This window comes from Herpailurus yagouaroundi, unplaced genomic scaffold (genome assembly GCF_014898765.1).
Source record: "Herpailurus yagouaroundi ecotype Mexico unplaced genomic scaffold, PumYag 189, whole genome shotgun sequence".
NCBI classification, from domain to species: domain Eukaryota; kingdom Metazoa; phylum Chordata; class Mammalia; order Carnivora; family Felidae; genus Herpailurus; species Herpailurus yagouaroundi.
Window position 1 is genome coordinate 13,539,009 of NW_024412420.1, and position 25,946 is coordinate 13,564,954.

General features: G+C 36.4%; 1 protein-coding gene across 1 annotated transcript; it reads right to left on the reverse strand.

The window, feature by feature from the left end:
- Positions 1–1,016: 1,016 nt before the first annotated feature.
- Positions 1,017–23,348, reverse strand: FBXO47 (F-box protein 47). Its single transcript, XM_040497361.1, has 11 exons — positions 23,098–23,348; positions 20,104–20,313; positions 19,579–19,749; positions 16,640–16,716; positions 15,043–15,120; positions 12,318–12,426; positions 7,100–7,276; positions 6,012–6,158; positions 5,228–5,370; positions 2,262–2,421; positions 1,017–1,608 (listed from the first exon to the last, which is right to left on the reverse strand). Exons 2-11 carry the CDS (start codon positions 20,285–20,287, stop codon positions 1,496–1,498), a joined length of 1,359 nt encoding a protein of 452 aa, XP_040353295.1. The 5' UTR covers positions 20,288–20,313; positions 23,098–23,348; the 3' UTR covers positions 1,017–1,495.
- Positions 23,349–25,946: the final 2,598 nt, after the last annotated feature.

Genomic DNA, 25,946 nt, shown 5'->3' on the forward strand with positions numbered 1-25,946 from the left:
GCTTTCTCCAAAAATTTCACTCTTCCTCAATCCTATTAAATCTCCGAGTCCCTCTTGCCAAACACTTGAGAATTTCTCACAATTTACATCCCACTTACATGGGTAATTTCTATATTTTCTAGTGTTCCTTTCCTTCATCAGCTGCAGAGGTGAGTTACGTCAAGAGCTTCGAGAAACTAAGCCAGCATCCTTTCCAGGGGGAGGGGGTGTATCTTTAGCAGAAATAAAATGATCAAACCCAAAGAGAAGAAAATGGGAGGTCCGGGGAGGCCCCAGCATGAGTTCAGCCCCGTGAGACACTATTAGTTTCTATTTTACTAGTAAGAGTGGTGGTAGATGCCAGTTAGAGTGAAATAGTCCTGGAGCCTCTTGGAAACCATTTACTTGAATGAAAACCTCACTCTCTCCAGGGTTGCTCTACCCACGTGTGCTTCCACTTTCCTTCAAGTCCCACTCTTTGGGAAGAAAGCTTTAGGAAGAAGTGCAAATTACTTGTGAAGATTGTTCTGGCAGTAGAATAAGTATTTTCTTTCATTTTATATTCTCCCTTATTTGCAACATTTCACTCTAATCTCTAGGAAGGAATAAAAGATTATTTAATTGGGGTGCCTGGGTGGCTCAGTCGGTTGAGCGTCTGACTTCCACTTAGGCCATGATCTCATGGTTCATGGGAGCCCCATGTTGGGCTCTGGGCTGACAGCTCAGAGCCTGAGGCCTGAATCAGATTCTGTGTCTCCCTCTCTCTCTGCCCCTCCCCCACTTGTGCTCTGTCTCTCTCTCTCAAAAATAAATAATTATTCAGAAAAAAGACTATAGACTTTCCTCTATTTATAGATTTTTGTCTTAAAGAAGGAAGTGTGTATATATATATATATATATATATATATATATATATATATACACAGACATACATATATATGCATGTGTATTTATACACACACTTCCTTTGGTTTTTGATCTGTTAGCTCATGCAAAACATGAACAAAATATATGTTTTTTGTAATCATATGCCAAAAGGTAGTAAAAAATGTGATTTATATCTATACATTCCAAAATATCATATTACAAATCTTCACAAAACATTTTAGGTTATGTCTACACAATCTAAGCAAAGTGAACAGATACAAGCCATTTATGAATTTGAGTCATCTCTACCTATAAAACAGAATTTTCCCTTGCTTCAAACATCCACACATACAGGTTGGCCCCAGATTCTTGGATACTAATGCTCTATTTAGTTGGGTGTTAGGTTTATCAAAATCTGGAGGCACAGCTTGTTTTCTAGAGAAATCTCAATACATTCTTGGGGTTGTCTGTAATTTTTATATTAATAATGGTGTAAGTAGTTGCCTCTAAATTTCTATGGTTTTTGAGTTCTTAGGTTACTTAGGTGATAAAAAGTCCCATGGATGCTGTTCTCTGAGTGTGGAAAAGTAGCACTCTTCTAATTGTTAGTTCAGTGAGGTATTCTCTAAATGCAAGGCTTTCTGAGTACTTAGGTAGAAAGAGGATTCATGGTCAAATACAAGACCTCCTTATGGAAGTTAGCCTGAGCATGCACAAGATGGAACAGATTCAAAAAGCTTCTGTCATCGTCATCACGGTCTCCTGTATGCCACACAGGAATGGACAGTAGGGAAAAGAAAATCACAGTTAAATTTTTAAATATATGATTTATTCAGAACAAGATGTTCCAATTTTCCCTAATAATATGTAACAGAAGACTAGTTAGTTATCTTTACTAAGTCATACACTAACCACTGAAATCAGGGAGTTATATATGAGTACTGACTAAGAAGTAGAAGAAAAGGGGGCTGGTTCATGCTTTACTGCCTCTAACTATATGACTTTGGGCAAGTCAAGTAATTTCGCTAAGACTTAGTTTTCTCAACTGCAAAATAGGGTTGATTATCATATTGACTAGCTAATTAAACTATACAATAATATGTGTTGAAACTAAAAAATAGGGGATATTATTATGATGATTATGATAGCTGGCAAGTTAACATTTTACTGTGCAAAACTGAAACGAGTTCCTTCTGGAGCAGACTCTTCAACTTGATGTTTTCCATTAAAATCCATACCAGATTTAAAAAGTAGCAAAACCAGGAACTAAATATATCTCATGGAAAAACAAACCAAAAACGTCTGCTCCTTCTATTCTTAGTTTAGAAGTAAAAGTCTACACAGAATTATCTGTTTCAAGTGGAGATTAGAATGCATTTTATTCACACCTGTGTACCATCTACATGTACACTCACCGGACATAACTGACTGCAGCATTTCCATTATAACACAAGCAAATGCATTTGCCACACTCTGCAGGAAGTTATTTCTTTCCACCGGAGTGCTAAAGACTTTACAGACTTTTTGCATCATTTTAACCGCCCAATCCATGCAGTATAGTTCTTTCTCACACACCTGATTTAGATATAAAAAGAATTATGGTAAATCTTCATGTAAAGGAAACTGCAGAATTTTAAAATGGTACTAATAATAACGGTTTATGACTTAACATGATTTTATTACACATAACATCATATTGAGTTTATAAGTGAGACATGCTCTTACATTTAATTCTCCCTTGCTTTCAAATGGTACAATTTTAGTGGGAAAAAAGTGTGAGGTAAATAAAAGTTTTGCTCAAGATTATCATAGTGTATCATTTATTAATGTAAGAACTAACATTGCAAATAATTATTAAGCATATCAAAAATAAGACTTATGCTCATTCATTCAATCAGCAAATATTTACTGAGCAGATGCTAAGAGCTGGAGACACAATGGTTAAGCCATTAAGACAGGGCTTCTATTTTCCGGGAATCCAATAAGGGTGACAAACAGGAAATTTTAATAGGCAAGAGAACTATGGTATTATCAACTCTCTACTATAAGAGTTGTAGGGAGTATTTACCTCTCTATTATTTAAAAGATAAAATATTTAAAGTAAAGATTACATGTTAATAGTTAAGAGTAGCTGAAAGGACAAAGGTTTATTTACTAACATTCTAAATGGCCAACTTAAATCACATAGTCAAATAACACACAACATGAAAATAAACCATATAGTAGTGTAACATTTAGTTATAATGTAAATCTGACAGGGAAGATTTGTGGACTGTGCACTGTGTAATAGGCACTGTTCCAGGCACTATGAAATTAATAAGCAACGTAGCCCTGGACGTCAAAGAGCTCGCGATCAATTCTGGGAGATGACTTACCCCACACATGCAATGGCTTATGACCACTATTAGCAAATGAAGACAAAGAGAAGACAAATCTGACGCCATTTAGAGAAAATTAAGGATCAGAATTAAGATGTTTATCAGAGGTTTTGCAGGGAAGTCATCCTTAGTGACTTCCTCTTCATTCCACTTGCTACAGTGCTGCCAAAGTAAACTTCCAAAGACTTAAAACTGATCATGTCACTCACCTTCCTAAAACTTTTCAGCAGCTCCTTATTAGAGGATGTGTTCAACCTCCACAGGATGGTTGACAAAGCCTTTCCTTACCTAGCCTCTCCCTTCCTATCTAACCTTACCTCCTCTTCTTCTGAACATTTTTCTCCAGAAATAGTAATACTGAACTGCTTACAGTCCTTTGAATATAGCCAGGCAGTTCCATTTCTTTCTCCTTTTGAGGGAATCTGCTTAATTATTAAAATAAATATTTGCATTGCGAATTCAGTTAATTTATAGCTTTCTTCACAGTTTCACATTTTAAGAAGAGCCACAGAGGTTTCATTCATGTTTTAAGCAGTTGAGTTGGTAAAGAACCTGGTCTCCATTTCATAGGAAATGGATTACATTCAATTACTCCTCATAATAGTCAACTGGAAGACTATTCTTGCTGCTTTTGAAGCACTGGTGGGGTGGCATCTGTGATGGTAGCTAAATCAATGAGATTTTATGTAGTACGTGCAGGTACATGCTTGAATAATTTGCAACGCCCCCCCCCCCCTTCAATCTTCTGGCAAACTTCTATTCATTTTTAAAAACATATTTCTACTGGGATTGGGGAAGCCTTGTCTGTGCTCTATATTCACCCAATATTGGCTCCTCTCTGTTACCTCTGTTTCTATTTGTACATTATTTTTGTACTTATCACACTGAATTTATTTATAAATAAATAAACTGATACCTCTTAAAAGACCTTAAGCCGCTTTTTGTCAGAGATTTGTTCTGTTAATCTCCATAGTTTTTAATAGGTATTTTTTTTAATGTTTATTTATTTATTTCGAGAGAGAGAGATAAAGACAGAGACAGAGAGAGCACACACAAGCAGGGGAGGGGCAGAGAGAGAAGAGAGAGAGAAAATCCCAGCGTGGAGCCTGACACAGGTTTTGATCCCAGGAACCACAGGATCATGACCTGAGCTGAAACCAAGGGCCAGATGCCCAACTGACTAAGCCACCCAGGCTCCCCAATTTCCACAGTCTTAGAATATTACACAGTGTGTGGCCTGTAGTAAAACACTCGATTTGTGTTAAATGAATGCATATTAAATATATTTTTTGATGTTTTATTTTGAAAAACATTTTAACTATACAAAGTGTAAATAATAGTATAATGAACCCCCAATATACATTCCCTAGCTTCAACAATCACCAATCTTGTCTCCTCTCTACTATCATTTACTTTTACATCCTCTCCCTGCTGCCCACTGATTATTTTGAAGCAAATCATAAAAAGTGCTTTTTCAGGGGTGCCTGAGTGGCTCAGGCGGTTGAGCAACTAACTTCAGCTCAGGTCATGATCTCGCGGTTCATGAGTTCAAGCCCTGCATCGGGCTCTGTGCTGACAGCTCAGAGCCTGGAGCCTGCTTTGGATTCTGTATCTCTCTTTCTCTCTGCCCCTCCCCTGATCATGCTCTCTCTCTCTCTCTCTCTCTCTCTCTCTCTCTCTCTCTCTCTCAAAAGTAAATAAATAACAGTAAAAATTAAAAAAAAGAAAAAGCGCTTTTTGAAAATGGGACTTTAAAAAAAGAATATAATTTGGCAGAGTTGTATAATAACAATATAGACATGAAGTGGGGAGAGGTGAATATAAGGAATGTTTCCAAATATGATATTATATTACTATATTAAAATATTTTTAAGTATCATAAAAATATATGCTTAAATACTTATTCTTTCAAAATGTTTTGAACATATTTCAGTTCCTTCAGGGCAGCTCCCTAGTAAGTAAACTGTAATGTTAACTTACTAGAGAAAAACTTGTTTACTTACCAAAGCCAAAAAGACTATCAGCTTTGCCAATTCAATGGCCCGTCCATTCACAGCTTTACTAGCCATGAAAGTGAAACAGATGTTGTTCCCACTTAGGATTAGGAGACGTGCATTATTCTCTAGAAGCCATTCACGGGGAACCACTTTTATTAGAGGGAGAACAGTTATTTAGTGAAAAATTATATAATAGCTCTAGTAAACACCATTAAGAACATGCAATATTATATCACCTTGTTGGAAATACAACTAGTGCTAAGGGAAAAGCTCAGAAAAAATGCTTTAGTTGTATAGCATTCAACTAGAGACAGAGATTATTGCCAAGTTATGGTGACTTTTACAAATGTTCTAGTAATATGGTCAAAGCATTTCTCCTACATATAGATCAAAAGGCATGATAGTCTAATTCTGTGTAAGGAAAGAAATCTTATAAACTTTAGAATCCGAAGAATTCTGCAAGAATGGGAAAAATTGTTTTCCTTTTCCTTGCCAATAGGAGAGGGTGTTTGTGAGAATTTACAAAATGGGAATGATTGAGCTATAATTAAATTCGTGAAACTTTCAAACAGTAATGGTAATAAATATATATGTATTGGCAAGTGGAGGAAAGTACATTGATGATATGCGTTCTCTTCAAACATAATGTCAAACTCTTTAAATATTTTAGAACATTTAGTGATCTCGAATAGGTAATTCATTTATTACCCATAGAATTATCCTTACAATTTTATAACCATATTCTGAGAATACATTTCTATTATTCTATGTGGTAAATATGTATTTTTACCTGATAGTTCATCTATAAGACTGATAACATCATCTGCTGTCCATTCTTTCGTGCCTGTGTCATATAGTAATTTAATGGCATCAGCCAAACCTTTCAGACTGGATTCATCTGTAGGTTCTTCTATCATTTTCTGCCAAACCACCTGTCCTAGATAATTGAAACAAAAACTAGGCTATGACAGAATAGTTGGATTTATGATAAAGACTTCATGGATTGTTTAAAAAGGAAATTGGATTGCATAATGGAATCCCATTGCTTATATATGCTACTTTCATTTTAACTTTCATAATGAAAGTCAATTTTGATAATAGTCTAAGTTTGAATGTCTCTGGATGACGTGATGAAGCATAGGAACAATAGCTAAATGAAGTAAAGGTAGTTTCGCCAAGCAGAATAGTGCTTCTAGTTCAAAGATAATGCTATTCCTGTAACAGAAATTGTAGTAAATGATGTAATCTTAGTAAAATCATGTCAAATCTATTGATGTCCTTCTGAAAGGAGAGCATGCTGTATCTGAGTATCTTTCAAACATTTATACCAAAACACAGTAATCCAGTCAGTTTTTGATTATTTATCTATGACCAATTTGCTTTGTGAATTACACAGAACAAAATTTTATCCCAGATTGGCTTCCTGTTCCTATTCAGTGTACTTTAAACTAGTTACTTCCTGACAGAGACAATATGAAACAAAGAACTGCACGCTAATATTAACGTTAACCTAAGCAAAACTTAACTAGAAAGGCAAAATTTCAAATAATATTATGCACCCAAAACATCAATTTCGACTACTGTGCTTTACAGGCATTATGAGTTCCCTCCAGCAGCAAACATAATCTTGAGTTAAGGTAATGTTTAGAAATAAAATGTAGTGATTTTTAGGTATACCAAAGATGATTGGAATATATTTGGTAATGGCCTGCAGTCTTAAGTTATGCATAAGCCAATGTAGTGTACATCTGTGAAATCATGAAACAGAGTATAGCCAATAGGAATGATGAAACTGAGCAGGTACAAAAAGATATGCTTCCTAAAGTAAGAGTAATTAACCAGTTTTGTAACATACATTCCTGAAAAATGGATGCTCACCATCTTGAGGAGATATTGGTCCAAAGATGATATACAATAATCTTGCCTGATTCACCATTGGCCATGGTTTTAATATACGCGTCAACCAAAAAGCAGAATCACTTTGATGTATCCAGTGATCAAGCAGGACGCTCCTACAGAATAGTCTGATCCTTAACTCTAGTTTTCGAGCACTTCCTATGAAGACAAAAGAATTGTAAACCATTCTTCCTAGAAAGGCTGATGTGCATATTGGATAGGTCGGTGATAGACATTTGTAACATGCTTTGTACTGAAAGTGCTATTTCATTTTCCTCTGTAAAAATTTTAGATTATCAAGGGACTATTATTTATTTATTAAAAAAATTTTTTAATGTTTTTTTTTGTTTGTTTGTTTGTTTTAGCGTTTATTTATTTTTGAGACAGAGAGAGACAAAGCATGAACGGGGGAGGGTCAGAGAGAGGGAGACACAGAATCTGAAACAGGCTCCAGGCTCTGAGCTGTCAGCACAGAGCCCGACGCGGGGCTCGAACTCACGGACCGCGAGATCATGACCTGGGCCGAAGTTGGCCACTTAACCAACTGAGCCACCCAGGCGCCCCTAATGTTTTTATTTATTTTTGAGACAGAGAGAGACAGGGCATGAGCAGGGGAGGGGCAGAGAGAGAGGGAGACACAGAATCCGAAGCAGGCTCCAGGCTCTGAGCTGTCAGCACAGAGCCCGACACGGGGCTCGAACTCACAAACCGTGAGATCATGACCTGAGCTGAAGTCGGACGCCTAACCGAATGAGCCACCCAGGTGCCCCAAGGGACTATTTTTTAAACAATTTTATTGAGATATACTTTACACACCATACAATTGAGTGGCTTTTAGTATATTCACAGATATGTACAGCCAGCACCAAGCCAATTTTAGAACCTTTCATCACCTCAAAAAGAAATCTTGTTCTTTTAGCTATCACCACCCCCCCCTCCATTATTTACCACCCCTAGCCTTAAGCAACAATAATCAACCTACTGTCTCTAAAGCCTTTTTCTGGACTTTCATATGAATGAAATCATATAGTATGTGGTCTTTGTAACTGGCTTCTTCCACTTAGCATGTTTTTTTTTTTTAAATCACATTTTTATTATAGCAATATATAAAGCAAGTAACTTTAAATGTTCATAACTACAACACCTGGCATGTTTTTAAGGTTCATCCATGTTATGGCATCTATCAGTACTTCCTTCATTTTTTTTTTTTTTTGTCAAATAATATTCCATTGCATAGATATACCTCATTTTGTTTATCCATTCACCCATTGATGGACATTTGGGTTGTTTCTACCTTTCGGCTATTATAACATTTGTGTACCAGTTTCTGTGTGGACATATGTTTTCATTTCTCTTGGGAAATACCTAGGAGTGGAATTTCTGGGTCATCTAGTAATGCTATGTTTAATCATTTGAGGAACTGCCAGACTGCTTTCCAAAATGGCTGTACCGTCTTACATCCCAAACAGCAATGTATGAGGGTTCCAATTTTTCCACATTCTCGCCAACATTTGTTATTATTTGACTTTTTGATTCTAGCCATTCTGGTGGGTATGAAGTGGAATCTTGTGTTTGCTTTTTAAACAGACTTATTGAAATAAATATAATTTACATACCATATAATTCACCCATTTAAAGTATATAATTCAATAGTTTATAATCTATCATATTATCGGGGTACCTGGCTAGTCGGAAGAGCATGAGACTCTTGATCTTGGGGTCATGGGTTTGTAACCTATGTTGAATGTAGAGATTACTTAAATAAACTTTAAAAATCTATTATATTATTAATTTTTAAAAATTGTGATAAATATATATATTTATTTATATGTATATAAATATATATAACATAGTGTTTGCCATCTTAACCATTTTTAAAGCTTGTATAATACAATGGCCTCAATTACATTCACAATATTGTTCCACCATCATAACTGTTTATTTCCAGAACTCTTTATCACCTCAAACAAACTCTATAACCATTTAAGCAATAACTCCAATTTCCCTCTGCCCCCAGTTCCTAATAACCTCTAATCTGCTTTCTGTTTTTATGAATTTGCCTGTTTAAGGTACCTCATTTAAGTGGAATCACAACATCTGTCCTTTTGTGTCTGACTTATTTCACTTAGCATGCTTTCTAAGTTCATCCATTTTAGCATGGATCAAGACTTCATTCCCTCTTATGGCTGAAAAATATTCCAGTGTATGAATATACCACATTTTGTTTATCCATTCATCTGTTCAACACTTGGGTTGTTCCCACTTTTTGGATATTGTGAATAATGCTGTGGTGAACATTGGCATACATGTATCTTTCCAAATACCAGCTTTCAATACCTAGGAGTGGAATTGCTTGGTCATATGATAAATCTATGTTTAGCTTTTTGAGGAATGGTCAAGCTTGTCTTCCATAGTGGTGGCACCATTTTACATTTTTATACAATTTATGATCTATTTACTATAAGATTTACTATCTATTTACTATAAGATATTATCTATAAGATAAGACAAGTATAAATGGAAAGTCTACCAACGATCTAAGGCCGTATGAAGTATGTACTTCCTAATGTGTTAAGCCACGTAACATAGATGTGTAGGTGTCAGAGATCACTGAAGGCCTGGGGATCAAGAAAGGCTTTACAGAGGAAAGTCAGGTAAGTTGGGTCTTAAAAAATGAGGAGAGGGGCGCCTGGGTGGCTCAGTTGGCTGAGCGTCTGACTTCAGCTCAGGTCATGATCTCACAGTCCATGGGTTTGAGCCCCACGTTGGGCTCTGTGCTGACAGCTCAGAGCCTGGAGTCTGCTTCAGATCCTGTGTCTCCCTCTCTCTCTGCCCCTCCTCTGCTCATGCTCTGTCTCTCTGTTTCAAAAATAAATAAAAACATTTTAAAAAATGAGGAGAGATGGTATTTCAGGAAAAAAAAATAGAGAATGAATAAAAGATATGAAGTGGAAATGTTTAAGAGATGTGTGAGACACAGTGAGTAGAGTGAGAAGCCTACTCTATGTCAAACAAATACAGAGAATAGTGGGGAATAAGTCTGCAAAAGTTGGGTGGGATTAGAATGTAAAGGCCAGTATAAAAAGTTTGGAATTTATTTTGAAGACATTAGGGAGCCAGTGAAAGTTTTTGATCAAGGAAGGGACATGATAAATTAATTTTGTTATTGTTTCATTAGGCTTCTAATCTGCCTTTTTGATCCATAATTTGTATTATAATGAAATATCTCAAACTGTCAGAAAAAGCAGAGATACTACAAAAATACTGTGTACCAATCACGTAGCTTTGTCAAAGCTTTACTTTTTGCTATATTTGCTTCAGATTTTTAAAATAAATAAAACATTATAGGTACAGTTACAGCTCCTTGTATATCACTCCCAATCCCCTTGCCCTTCATCCTCAGAGGTGATCACCATCTTGAATTTGGGTTTTGACCCTCTTGTACCTAGTCAACATTCTCCGGAAAAATAAAACAAACAGGGTGTGTATGTATACACAGAGAAGAATTTATTCTGAGAAACTGGCTCATGAGATTGTTGAGGTTTGGCAATCCAAAATCTGCAGGATATGCTGGCAGACTAGAGAACAGAGAATAGTTGCAGTTCAAGTCCAAAGGCAGTCTGCTGGCAGAATTTTATCTTGCTTGGGAAGGTCAGTCTTTTTCTACTAAGGCCTTCAAGTGATTGATGAGGGTAATCTGTTTATTCAAAGTCTACTGCTTAAATGTTAATTTCATCTAAGAAATAATTTCAGAGAAATGTCTAGAATAATGTTTGACCAAATATCTGGGTACTGTGGCCTAGCCACATGGGCACTCAAACTTAATTATCACATCTCCCAACTATGTTCTTATACTTTTCTTTTTTTACATTTTTTAAATGTTTATTTATTTTTGAGAGAGAGACAGAATGAAAGCAGGGGAGAGGCAGAGAGAGAGGGAGACACAGAATCCGAAGCAGGCTCCAGGCTCTGAGCTGTTAGCACAGAGCCTGACACGGGGCTTGAACCCACAAACGGTGAGACCTGAGCCAAAGTCAGAGGCCTAACTGACTGAGCCACCAGGCACTCCTGTTCTTACACTTTTTAATACATGTATGTTACCATAAAGAATATATAGAATTAGTTTACATGTTTTTAATTTGTATATAAATAGTATTATATTGAAAATATCCTTTGGTTACCTTTTTCTCAAATTATATTTTAAGATTTATCCATACATTTTAACTACTCATTAATACATTTTAACTACTAATGGATTTCATTGTATGAATACTTAATTTATTTATCCGTTCACCTGACAATGGGCATTTAGATTGTTTGCAGTTTTCCATGGTTCCATACTGTATAAGAATGTTCATTCTTATACATGTCTCCTTATGCACACTGTGGGAGTGTCTCCCAGTGATATTGCTAGATTGTAGGATTCCATAATTTTAAAAATATGAAATATTTCATATATATACACAAAGGTTTAAATAATGCTATAACAAACACCTTTGTATCCTCCATCCAGACTTAATAAAATACAAATACAATTAAGCTCTGAGTACTTCTTTCTCTAATCACGTGCCATATTTGCTTCACAGTTTAATTCAGTGTTTATCATTCCCTTACATTTCTTTGTCCTTTTACTACATATGGATGTCATGATTTACTTTTTTAAGTTTATTTTTATTTATTTTGAGAGAGAGATAGCGAGCAAGTAGGGAGGGGCAGAGAGGGAGACAATATCCCAAACAGGCTTCGCTCTGTCAGTGCAGAGCTTGATACAGGGCTCAAACTCATGAACCCTAGGAGCATGACCTGAGCTGAAGTCAAGAGTTGGAGGCTTACCCGACTGAGCCAACCAGGTGCTCCTGTCATGATTTACTTTTAAATACATTTTTGAACTCTGCTTTTTTTTTTTTTTTCCTATTTAAAAAATTTTTTTAATGTTTATTCATTTTTGAGAGACAGGGCATGAGTGGGTGGGGGGAGGTTGGTGGAGGGGCATGGAGGGGCAGGGAGACACAGAATCTGAAGCTGGCTCCAGGCTCTGAGCTGTCAGCACATGATCCATGAGATTGAACTCATGATCCATGAGACATGACCTGAGCCGATGTTGGACGCTAGGTTGACTGAGCCTCTCAGGCAAGGTGCCCTCCTTTTTTCCCCTATTTTAATATCTGTAATAATAGTAATTAATTGTAGTTTTTTTTACCTGGTTTGTTGCAGACAACGGTCTGCATCTTACGGGAGAGATCAGTCAGCTCACATAAGAAGTTATACACACGATGGCACTCGAGTTCATCCCAACCTGCTGTTAAGGTCTAAGAATAATAAAATAAAGGAAATATTGCAGATGTTCAGACCATCAAATCAAAATGTAAGTCACTACTGCCTTATGAACATAATAGCTGTATCATATGATTGAGGTGATGTGCAATTTTTATGCACTATGGAATATTTAATAAGAAAATTTATATAAACAAATCCTAGAAATGCTCCAAAATCCAGTTTCTTTTTGGTTGTAAAGGGAGTATCCTTTCAGAGAACTTTCAAATGGTACTGAATCCTGAACTCTGACAGTATGAGTAAAATAACAAAGCCAAAACCCTAGAACATAGCATTAGCTATCTGACTCACAACATACTGTAGTTTAGTTTTAGACTTCAACAGAATCCCTTTAATCTCCTCTAGCTATCATTTATGATATTACATACAAGTGATAATGATTTCATTTTAATATGACAGTTATGACTATTTATTAATGACATTTTGATGTGAACAAGCAAACATTTTTATTAGGACAGAGTTCAATAATTATCATTGAACAAACCATAATGTAAAGTTATACATATATGAAAAGGAAATTCAAATGGTATACCACTATAGTTAGATTCTCAAAAGGTTGACTAATCATACAAATTTTTCTTAAAATAGTTGAACTGGATTTTAGTAGTTTAAAAATTAATCTCATTTTCTCTGGAAGGACATAGAAGAAACTGCTAACAACAGTTACTTCTGTTAAAGGGAACTTGGTAGATAAGGGACAGGCCTTGTTGGGAGATTTACTTTTCACTTTATACAATTTTGTACCTTTTGAATTTTATATAAATATATGTGTTTATATTACCTGTCCCTACCCCCTCTCCCAAAGCAAAAGTCTATCTCCCTGGAATCTGGGCAGGCAGATGGTGGCTGGGAGGCTGGGATATAGAGCAAGATTGTTATAAACATTGTAAGGTTGTTTAAGTTTTAAATAAGTTATTACAGCTGATCCTTGAACAAGGCAGGGGTTGGGGCACTGACACCCCCTCACAGTCGAAAATCCACATATAGATTTTGGCTCTCCCAAAACTTAACTACTAATAGTCTACTGTTGACCACAAGCCTTACCAATAACATAGTCAATTGACATATATTTTGTATGTTATATGTATTGTATACTGTATTTTTACAATAAAGTGAGAAAAAAATGTTATTCAGAAAATCATAAAGGGGCGCCTGGGTGGCTCAGTCGGTTAAGCATCCAACTTTGGCTCAGGTCACGATCTCAGGGTTCATGAGTTTGAGCCCACACATGCTCTCTGCTGACAGTGCAAGGCCTGCTTTGGATCCTCTGTTTCCCTCTCTCTCTGCCCCTCCTCTGATCTCTCTCTCTCTCAAAAAGAAAAATAAAATAAGAAAGAGGTAATACATTTATAGTACTATACTGACTTATTGAAAAACATCTGTCTATAAGTAGACCTGGACAGTTCAAACCTGTGTTGTTCAAGGGTATACTGTACATTTAAACTGCTTAGAACGATGTAATAGATTAATAATATATCATTAATATTGAATAACATTAAATAATAGTATTGTTATCTTCTTTGTTTATAGTAAAAGATTAGTCAAAAACTTTTATTTTTTTATTTTTATTTTTTTAACGTTTTATTTATTTTTGAGACAGGGAGAGACAGAGCATGAACAGGGGAGGGTCAGAGAGAGGGAGACACAGAATCTGAAACAGGCTCCAGGCTCTGAGCTGTCAGCACAGAGCCCGACGCGGGGCTCAAACTCACGGACCGCAAGATCATGACCTGAGCCGAAGTCAGCCGCTTAACCGACTGAGCCACCCAGGCGCCCCTGTCAAAAACTTTTAAAATCATCTAGTTTTATTTCTTTTTTTTTTATCAACTTAATTGAGATATAATTGACATTAACATTGTGTAGGTCAAAGGTGCACCATGTAGTGATTTTATATATGTATATATTGTAAAATAATTACAATAATTAACACATCTATCATCTCCCAAAGTTACAATTTTTTTCACTTCTAAAATCACACTTAAAAAAAATGTTTATTTATTTTTGAGAGAGAGAGAGAGACAGAGTGCAAGTGGGGGAGGGGCAGAGAGAGAAGGAAACAGAATTCAAAGCAGGCTCCAGGCTCTGAGCTGTCAGCACAGAGCTGATGCAGGGCTCAAATCCACGAACTGCGAGATCATCTGAACCGAAGTCTGACACTTAACCGACTGAGCCACCCAGGCACCCCTAAAATCACATTTTAAATAACTAGCTCAAGACTAAAACTTCATTACACACACACACACACACACACACACACACACACGCACACACACACACACACATGCACGCACACTCTACCCCACAAGATTACTAGTCTTTACAGTTGGCTGGAAATGTCAAGGATATTGGTATGGAGCAAATAAATATTAAATGTTCTTACCATTGAGAAATTCAAGAAAAAAATCTGAGGTGGCAAACACACTATTAGATTAACACATCCTCAGATCTTTATATTTTGTTCTCTTCTAGATTATTTTTATTAACCTACAGAAAGCTAGATTACATGCTCTACTTGTTAACATTTCAAAAAGCATTCCTTTTCTTCTTCTTTCATGAAATGTACCTATAAAAAATAAATTTTAAAAATGTACCTGCAAAAACATGCCATAACATGGTAATCCTAAGCATTGGATAGGGGCTGCACAGCCATTGAATTTAAAACAGGAAACCTGTAAAGAAACAACTATTAATTCCTCTTTTTCAATGGAACTGTACAATGATTGGACATTCAAATTTAATGGAAATATGCAGGAATTTTTCAGTATTGAAAAATAATTAAAACACTAAATAACTAATTAGCATTGTGTTATATAGGTGGGATCTCAAAAGAAGTATAAACAGAGTCCATCTTCAAGTTCATAATTTATTTAGAATAAAATACATGCACATGAAATTATTTTGATAATTCAGGTTAGAATACATATAAATGTTAAAATGACCAGATATACACTGTATCAGATATTGTGAAAGCAGAAACAAGATAAATTTGATCAAAAAGCTTCTGAAGGATGTGAAAAAAGCACTTAGAGTAAGATGCAAATATAATGAACGGAAAAGATAGGTGAGGGAAATGATAATGACAAAATTTTATAGAGGTAGGATAAAAAGGTTTATATGGAAAGAAAGATATGACATGCTTAATTGGGCTCAATGTAGTAGAAGTAAGGTTGCATCGTCAGGGAGAACCCTAAATATGGACTTTGGACTTTATCTTGCTGAAATTGAGTAACCACTGAAAGATTTTTAAGCAAGAAAATTAACTTGATGAAAGGGATGCTTTAGGAAGAATATCTTGATTCAACATACAGAATGTCCTGGGAAGTGAAGAAATAGATGGCAGAAAGATCATCTGAGAAGCTGCTGCAATAATATAGATCTGAACTTCATGCAAATGCTGACATGAAAAAAGCTGATGCATCAGAAACAGTTTGCATACTATTGAGTGTAGAACTGAACCGCAGCATTGGATGTATATTTGAGTTTGTATAGTGAAATTCAAAAGCTTATACAGAGATTATGCCTAAACACATTGATACATATTTCCAAGTCATAAATTATCATAAAAGTTTTATTATTTTAATATTAAAAACACTTTCCTATTTTTTGAAAATTTAAACAGTAAGAAATGATTTCATTTTAATAAAATACGTAAATCACCACTTTAAAACATCATCAGGATTCTCATGTAGGGTAAAAATACTTTTATACTCTGATAAGCTTAACAAACTTGAATGATGTTCTTAGTTATATAAAAATATTATTTTATGGGGTGCCTGGGTAGCTCAGTTGATTAAGCATCTGAGTCTTGATTTTGGCTCAGGTCATGATCTCATGGTTTGTGGGACTGAGCCCCACATCAGGCTTTGCGCTGACAGTGCAGAGCCTGCGTGGGACCTCTCTCTCCCTCTGCCTCTCTCCCCTGCTCATTCTCTCTCTCTCCCTCTCGAAACAAACAAACAAACAAACAAACAAACATTTAAAACATTGTTATATGATAAGTAAAAGACTACTGCATTTTGGTGGTTTATAATCTCTGGATACTTGGTATTAGATCATCATCAATCAGTTTTTAGTACTAACTTATGAAATTCTACTAATTGAAGATGGATCTAAAATGAGTGTAAGACATTCATTAAAATATATTTACTGGAAACTTAATTATGAACTAATTAAGAAGTGTGATCTTACTTCTGCCAGTATCCTGTGAATGTACTTTAGTCTTTCCCTTGTGGGTAGCAGCAATGTACATCTTTTAAATAGCAGACCTGAGAAAGTAAAGAGACACATGAAAAAAAAAAAAAGATAACAATGCAATTAATTTAAGAGTACCTATAAAACACAGCATAACATTTCCTGAAAGTCAAGTATGGTATATCACAGTAGACTGTGAGCTGACATGGTTCTGAAGAGGAAGTTTGGGAGTAAGAGTATATGGTATTTACCAAGTAACTCTGATGTCCACTAAGTGGCATAAAATCTTACAAAACATTATGAAATTGATATTATAAGACAGATACGGAAACTATTTAGACTTAAAAAGATACAACAACAGACACAAAGATACACTAGTGGAACTTTATATTGTCTTTATTCTCAAGAAAACAGATTCCAATAGTTCTTGAAATTAACATCATGTTCACGAAGGAAAATGTTTTAAGAGTCATTAACGTAAAACATGGAAAGAATGAAAAAAGGGATTTTGTATTCCTTTCTCCAGATAAAAAAATTTTTAAAGCATTAAGTACTTAAAATTTCAGAGGTTAGAAGTTATTTTCACTCACAGAAAGTATCTAGTTTGGATGAAATATCCATTTCTTCCTTCAAAGATATCCTTTTATGGGGCTTATATGTTAAGAATGTATAGAATTTTGTATTCAGATATTTTAAAAAAGAAAAAAAAAAACTCTTCAATTTCCCAGTGAGATATGTAACTTGAACTACAGTGACAGTGTATGATTTGTTTCCTGTAACTTTATGTGTTCTGTTTTCCTAAAATGGCAATACACTGTTAACATTCCTATAAGGGCAATGTTGTCCTTACACTAAAAATAAGATACATGGTAGGAAAATATATATCTGAATATCATGAATTTCTCCATTTTTATCTTCTCTGCATTTACTTTTTAACACATATAATAACTGCTTTATATAATTCTGTAGAATCTATGGGAATCCAATTTATTTTTAGAAGTTGCTATGTTTGGATAACACATGACCAGAATTGAGTTTGAAATATAAACCCTTCTTATTTTTGTACATAAAAAGACATTTTCAGTGCTTGGTTTTTAAGCTGAGTTCTTTTTCCTTTCATGTTTTGGCATCCAGTTCCATGGCATAGCATAGCTGGGGAATTGTAAGCTATAATTGTATGTTGGTTGCTTTTTCTAATGTAAAACTCCTATTTTTAAGGATTGCAATTTACCATAAAAACCAGTACTGGCTGGCTTATTTATTTTTTTTAACACAGGTGCTCTGCTATACCCTTTAGAGGCCAACTTTTAAAATTTCTTCCCACTAAAATAGAATCAGATGTAATGTTCTTTTCACACTGGCCATCTGCTCTGTTTTGTATGAAGAAGCAAATTAAAATTTATAATTTTCAGAGCACAGAATTCTGAAAATGTTATTTTGATGTCTGAAAACAAGAACAGATCAGATAGGAATGGCAACATGAGAAAATGGTAGGTACATCAAATTTACCTAAAGAATAAGTCATAAGCCAGGTGTCTGCACCAAAATTGAATGGAAGGTTGAAATCATTACGTGAATAAAACTGTTTTTAAAAGCTGGCTATTAAGATCAATACATATTTGTATTTTTCCACTGAATTATCCATATAATTATCTTATGGCTGTTTTGCTTATTTGAGTGACTAAGTCTTGGTCATGGAGAAAAAAATTCCTTCAGATCAAAACCAAAAAAAATTAGCTCTTTCACCACACCACTTGTTCTGTAACTAAGGATGTTTGGAAAAGGATATTTACAATGACAAGTAGCAAAAAGCCATTGCTATATTCTGTTACAGGCTTTACTAAGTCTAATCATAAATACTGAAACCAGTAACACTGCAATCAGATTACATACCTTTCATTTAATCTTATTAAATACACTTATCAAATACACTTTTATGTATTTACACAGGTATATAATCTTAAAGCTAGGTAACCTTGGGCTACTAAAAGATAATAATCACTGAACTATTATACCTTAATTTAAAACCTGAAAACATCATCTTAATTTTTTTTTATTTTTTTAATGTTTATTTTTTAGAAAAAGAAAGAGAGACAGAGTGTGAATGGGGGAGGAACAGAGAGAGAGGGAGACACAGAATCCGAAGCAGGCTCCAGGCTCTGAGCTGCCAGCACAGAGCCTGACATGGGGCTCGAACTCACAAACTATGAGATCATGACCCGAGCCAAAGTTGGATACTTAGCCAACTGAGCCACCCAGGTATCTCATTAATTTTTGGTTTTATTGCCATACTTTGGTTAATTACAAGGTAGTTTCATAATTAAACTGGTGTCACTAGTCAAGTCAAAATGAGAATTTTATTTCAGCACTCTGAGGGAGAATAAAATCAATGAATGGGATGAAAGACATAAACAACTACAAATCAAGGGAAGAAATTGTAATTTCCTTTGATAAGGTTAATTTATTATAGCATAAAGATTTATTAGTAAATGTGTAGAGTATCTTAAAAAACACAATGTTTCTGATAAGAGAATAAGTGATCTTCCACAACATTTCTGTTTTAAGGACTATAGATTATGGTTAAAAGAGAAAAGAGGTTTTGAGATAAAACTCATTAGATACACAGGAAGTAAAGCATAGAAAATACATCAGTTTCCTAAACTGATAAGCCACCTAGACAATAAGCAAAGGTGACATTGTATGGACATGAAATCACAAGGACTCATACTTTACATTAAAGTGCATTCTCTCATCTTCAAAGATAAGTATAAGAGACTATTATGGGAAAGTCCTCACACTGAAGGGTAAAAGCATCATAGCAATAGGCACATCTTAAGAAATACCCCATTTCCCACAGGCCTTACAGAATTGTTTAATAAAATCCCCTTAATTAAGTGTAGTTCTTTACTTGTTACAATTCTCATTACATAAATTACCTAGAGATCTGTAATGTTCCAGTATGGCAGAGTCTTGTCTCTTGCTAGGCAGCTCAAGGTTATGAAAATCCTGTAGTAAAAATCTTTTGCTTCCTGATGAGGTTGAGATATAATTAATAATGTGCTGGCTGACTGTTTTGGACACCATGCTTAGCATGCTGATATCCTTCGCTACCAAAAGAAATATAAATACATATATATAAATGGCTTAAAGATAAGGGTAGCACTATTATACAATCTTAACTTATAATCTTTAAATTGTTTAAAATCTACCGCTCAATGAATTGGAAATATTTAGGGATGTAACCGTCAAGTTACCATGTTATTATAATTAGAGGCATGCTTTAAAGAGTTTGAGTGTCGTACTTTCTTCATTGTACCCCTTGCCCAACAATGATGAAAATTTAGAAAATAAACATAATGTAAATACCATTAATATTCTAGCAGGGCCTAAGATGATAAACTAGTTCTTGGGAAAAAATATTCAAGTGTCTATATAACCTACTCATAGTCCCCAGACCTCACCTGACAAATATCTTAAGATTATTTGGAATATTTCCAATGGCAAGGCTTTAAAATTTCCAAGCGTTGATAAGGGCTGAGATTCTGAGCCAAGGGTATCGGAAAAATAGCTGTTGGATCGACGATTACTACGTCTATATTTCTGGTTGGGAATCAAAGTGAAACTGGTATTTATTCTAGATGCCATCCTCTTTCTTATCTCATGAATTGATCCTGGTTAGAAAAATAAAATATAAGGGACAAAGAAGAAAGGAGATTATAGCAATGAAGAGCTGTTCTTTTAAAATGAATTTGACACTTTGATGGGCAATAGCTGTCTATTTACAAATCTTTTTTTTTTTTTTTTTTCCTTAACTGATCTCTACTCCCATTGTGGGGCTTGAACTCATGACCACGAGATCAAGAGTTACATGCTCTACCAAGTGAGTCAGCCAGGCACCCCTCTATTTACAAATATTTTAATATAATATCCAATTTATGGAGTTCCCCCCCGTAGAGTCTATTTATTCATTTCACACGATATGAAATGTTTAAAAATCTTTTCCCTCTTAGCCAAATATTCTAGATAAAGAATTTTAGTAGAATAAGAAACACGTATTTGGGTAAGATATAGTCTAAGAAAAGAAATATGCAAAAATTTGAAAAAGTAAAAGATCTGACACAAAAAACCAATATAACAAATTCAAAACATTCAATATCTGTCCATTAGTATGTTGTTTTCACAATCTTTACATTCTAAAAAGAAATCAAAATATCAATGTAGCTTTAAAATTTTGTAGTAAAGTCTTTCTATGTCTTTAAAACTGAGTACTAACATTTTCTTTTGTTGGAAATAGTAAAAATAAAGAGAAGAAATAGAAATTTTAGGGGCACCTGGGTGGCTTAGTTGGTTAAACGTCCAACGAAGTCTTGGTTTCAGCTCAGGTTATAATCTCTCACTTCGTGAGTTCAAGCCCTGCATTGGGCTCTACGCTAACAGTGTGGGGCCTGCTTGCGATTCTGTCTCTCTCCCCCCTCCCTACCTCTCCCCCCACTCGCTCTCTCTCTCTGAAAATAAATAAACTTAAAAAAAAACAAATTCTAAGTTTAGAGCTTTTAAAAGTTACCAGCTCTAACAGATTAAGAAGATTGCATTACTATTACCAATTAGGTACTGGATAACACAAATAAGCAGTAAAATTAAAGTCTTGTAAAATTAATAAGACTAGAAAAAATAAATGAGCAATGATTTTCCTCTTAATTCCACTTTTGGTTAATATTAATTACTTATAAGGTTTAGGAAGGGCCTATACAACTTGATTTCAAAAGTGAGCATTTCTTCTATAATTTACTTACACCAAGAAAATTATTTAAAAAAAATTATTCATAACATGCAGTGACTTTGTGTCACTACTGCTCCCATTCAGAAAACACAGTCTTTTGTATATACACACACAGGTATATGTACAGACGCATAACTACAACTCCAATCTAAGGCTCTCTGTCTCCGAAGTAACGACTCAGACATTTCATCAGAGTTACAAATACATCTGACCAAAGTGCATTTCCTCCTTTTGTCACACAATTGCTAAAATCACATTGTTATGTATTCCTCTAAGAGGTTACTTATAGCAACTTAAAATCAGTTACATTTGAAAACATGGCCAATAAGTGTAGTTCTTAGTGAAAAGCATACTGAGGCCCTCCTTTAAAAACATACCATAGCACCTTGCTTTAGCATTCCACGAGCATTTAAATTAGAAGAGATTTCAAAATACTCGTTAAAATTACGGAAGTAACATACTGTATTGTCAAAAGTTTACAAAATACACCAAAACAAAAAGACCATTAAATTCACTGATAAACACTTTTGTTCATATCATCCCAGAATTATATATTTAATAACATATGTATAACATATAACACATACATTATACATATTATGTATATGTTATATATACATATATAATATACACATATATATTACATATACACATATGTAATATATATACATATATTATATATACACATATATATTATATATATACATACACATATATATATTATATATATATGTATGTTTCTAACAAAACAGGGATCACCGTTCGTATTATTTTGTAATCTGGGTTTTTTTTTCAATTGCAATTGTAAATGAAACTAATTTCCTTCCATACCAACAGATACTTCTACAAGTATAGATATTTTAAAGGCTGCATGCAAATCCACCAAATGGAAGAATCTTCATTTATTTAATCCGCGAGGTTGTTTTTCACTTCTCACAGTATGCGGTTTCTAAAATTATAAACCTGGCCTACGGCTTGTCCTGCCCCTGAGGAACGTGTCAAGTGGGACTTGGGTGGGGCCTGCGGGCTCTTCAGGGCCTCGCCGAACACCTGAGACCCAGTGGTTGACTCAGTGCGTCAACCACCGAGCGTGTGTATTTAAACCCCTGAGGATTAAAACGCAGTGGGCCCATTCTTTCAAAACCGAAGTCTCCCCTTACAATTCCTTGTTTCTCCTCACTCAGACCTGGAGGCTTCTGGGGCAGGGGGAGGGCGGGGAAGCGGGCTTTCCAGAAAATCCTAAAGGTGTAATCCAAACTACTTCCGGTTTCCCCCCCACCCCCACCCCCCGTATCCCTCAAGAGAATGAGAATCACTGCCCGAAATAATAGTAATGTTTCGATGCCTCTGTTCCAGCCCGCTCGTTTGGGACTGCGAGAGGCTTTGAGGGCCTTCTTGGCTGAATTTTCCCCCCCGCTTTCGGAGAAAACCGTCCCACAGCAATTCGCCGCGATTTCTGTTTTGTTTTAACCTAACAAACCCTAGAAGAGACCCGCCACATCTGCACGGGCATTGGCCGCAAACACCTCAGAGAGGTAAACCAGGGAGGCCATAAAGGAGAAACTGGCCGACAGAAGAGTCAAACCACATGGCGATGCATTTTTTACCCCCTTCAGTCAACGAGAAGATGAAACCATCCCAAGTAAGTACTGGGGGGAAAAAAATCTCTTTTTACCACAGATTTTGTCAGTTTTCCGGCTAAGGAATCACAGGCAAATGGGATTTAGTTGGTCTGCCCTACCATCCTCAAATTTCTTAATGTTTAAAAAAGAAAGTATCTCCTCAAGGTTTTCCCGCCGGGTAGACGGCCGGTTCAGCTCCGGTCGGCTCCCGAGTTGCGTTCCCGCCCCCCAGGCGCCCCTGTCGCCTCAAGAATGTTTTAGAATCCTCCCAGGAGCCCCAGCGGGAAGGAAGCCCCGCCCCCTCACGAATAGCAAGACGCCCCTGCTCCCATAGTACCCTCCTCCCTCATGAATATTTTAGAACCTTCTCAGGAGCTCCCGCGGGAAGGAGACTCCGCCTCCTCATGAATAGTAAGAGCCCCGGCAGGCATAGTGCCCTCCCACTCCATGAATAATTTACGAGGATGTAGTCCACGGAGCCCGAAAGGAGGCCGAAGCCACCCCTTTGCTCCAAGCTGAAGACAGGAAGGGGTGGAGCCGTTAGAATCTGGGGGAGGGGAGGGGAGGGTGCAAACGAAGAGCCCCAACCTGGCCCGCCACGCATCTCCTCCAAACCACGTCCTTTCCCTTCAACCTAGTTCTGAGCCCATTTTTGTTCCCATTGCCCCCACCCCAGTAGGGTAAGTTACAAGAGCTTTGATCAAAACTTCTGTTGGAAGAAACCTCCAAACATTCCTTTTTAAATCTATCTGGGTGCCTAGAATCAAAGGAGGATTTGTGCCTCCAGCCTCCCAAGATGGAGTCCAAGACAGATCTTACTAGCTTGCCCCTCTTCCCTTGAAAATGAAGTTTACATTCATTTATTCATTCATTCAATAGCTATTTATTAAAGCCTGCTCTGGGCCAGTTACTGGAGTAGGCCGTAGGGATACAACAGAGAACAAGACACATAAGTTTTCCTGCCTTACTGGAACTTACTAGTTTAATGGGAAAGATCACATAAACAGTGTTATGGAGGAAATAAGGCAAGGTGGTATGGGGGGGCTGCCTACTTTAGGTGGATTGGTCAGGAAGGTCCCTTTGAGGAGGTTACACTTTGAGAACTAGTGGAGGAGAAGGAGCCAGTCAGGCAAAGGGATGGGGGGCCAAGGGAAAAGCAAGAAGGATTTTGGTACATTGTAGGAATTTGTCACGCTGCCTGGCTGAGTTTAGTGAGCAAATAGGAGAGTAGCATCATGGAGACCATGGAGAGGTAAGCACAGATGGGGATGTGTAGAACCTTATATAAAGGCCTTAAAAGAAGCTTATTTTAGAAGCCCTGTAGGGGACCTACTCCTCTTATAGCCCACATCCTTCATTGAAATAAAATACATAAATGACTACATAAAGATTGACTTTATATTTAGCATTAGTTGGCATATTGTTATATTATGAAGTCACGAACATTTATTAATTTTGACTGTAGTTTTTTGGAGTTAGTTCTTCCCCACTAACCACCCCCCCCCCCCAACCCCCTGGAACAGTTTTTATAGGTCCATGAAGATCTCAGCCCTTAGGTAGTTGGCCAGTAGTGTCTAATGGATACAAAGATCCTGAGTGATAGCAGTTTACCTTTAATTCAAAGTGTCATAGGAAGTCATGGAGGAGTTTTAAGCAGACAGTGATATAATCTGCTTTACATCATTGAAAAATTGCTCAGCTTTTCTATGGAAAATGAATGAGGCTGGTAGAAGCAGAAGAGAGGAGATCTGTTGGGATGTTGATGCCTGACTAGAGGGGTGGCCTGGAGAGATAGGTTAGAGATATATTTTGGGGGTAGAAGTAACTGAATTTGCTGACGGATTAGAAATTGGTGGGAGAGAAAGAAAGAATACAGAATGATTCCCAGGCCTCTGGTGTTTAATGAGTGGGTGGATGTTAATCCCAGTTGCTGAGATCTGCAAGTGAGGAGGAGCGTTCCAAGCAGAAAATTAAGAGTTTAATTTTGCAGATGGTAAATTTGATGTGTCTAGGAGACATCCAAGTCGAGATATCAAGAAAATAGTTGAATTTGCAAATCTGGAGGTTGGAAGAAAAACTCCGGGCTGGAGATACACGTTGATGGACATTCAGAGACTGGGGAAACTAGGACAAGTTCTTAGAGGAATTTGAAAAGGAGCATCCAGTAGAGTTAGCTGAAGAAAACCAGGAGAGAGAATGAGTCCTGGAGGCTTGAAATAGAGTGCTTCAAGAGTGAGGAACGGTCAGTAGTGCTGAGTGCTGCAGGGTGTCTGTTAGATGAGTACTACCAGTGTCCATTGGATTGGCAATCCAGTTGAGGTCGAAGAACTTTGGGTCCGTTTGTCATTTCCCATCTCAAGAATGTACAGTGGCTTTGCCTTGCCAGCCACATCAAACTCAAATCTCTGCCATTTCTTCAGTGTCCTCTATGATCTATTTCCCTCAACTTGTTCGTTCATTTGTTACATTTGATCCATGCCTACTTTTCTGCCAAGCCCCATGTTAACTGCAAGGGAAGTATAGTTTCTGCCTTCCATGGCTCAAGGTCACAAGCACCTGACCTGGACTAGCATGTATTCTGTTCCTTCCCAAGAAGACAAACCTGCTACTCCTGTGGGGATGAGGGGGGAGGGAAGAATGGATGGGGGAAGTGTCTCCTTTAGCATATTTTTTGTGTTGAAACGTCCATCAAAAATGATTTCCCTGGGTGTCTCGCTGGCTCAGTCGGTAGCATGCAACTTTTGATCTCAGGTGTTGTGAGTTTCAGCCCCATGTTGGGTGTAGAAATTATTTATAAAGAAACAAACTTTAAGAAAATCTTCCTCCTTGCATGAAGCTTGTTTCTTCAATAGGTATGCTTTCCCTCCTAAATGACACTGTAAACTCTTTGAGATGCCTTATA

Bases quoted from the DNA above. Each gene is read 5' to 3' on its own strand.
- FBXO47 (XM_040497361.1), bottom strand. From the start codon at position 20,287: ATGGCATCTAGAATAAATACCAGTTTCACTTTGATTCCCAACCAGAAA. The intron at 16,717-19,578 runs GTAATTTATGTA...TTACTTTCTCAG, and splicing joins GGAACATTACAGATCTCTAG to GTCTGCTATTTAAAAGATGT. The intron at 2,422-5,227 runs GTAAGTAAACAA...TATCTAAATCAG, and splicing joins TGATAGTCTTTTTGGCTTTG to GTGTGTGAGAAAGAACTATA.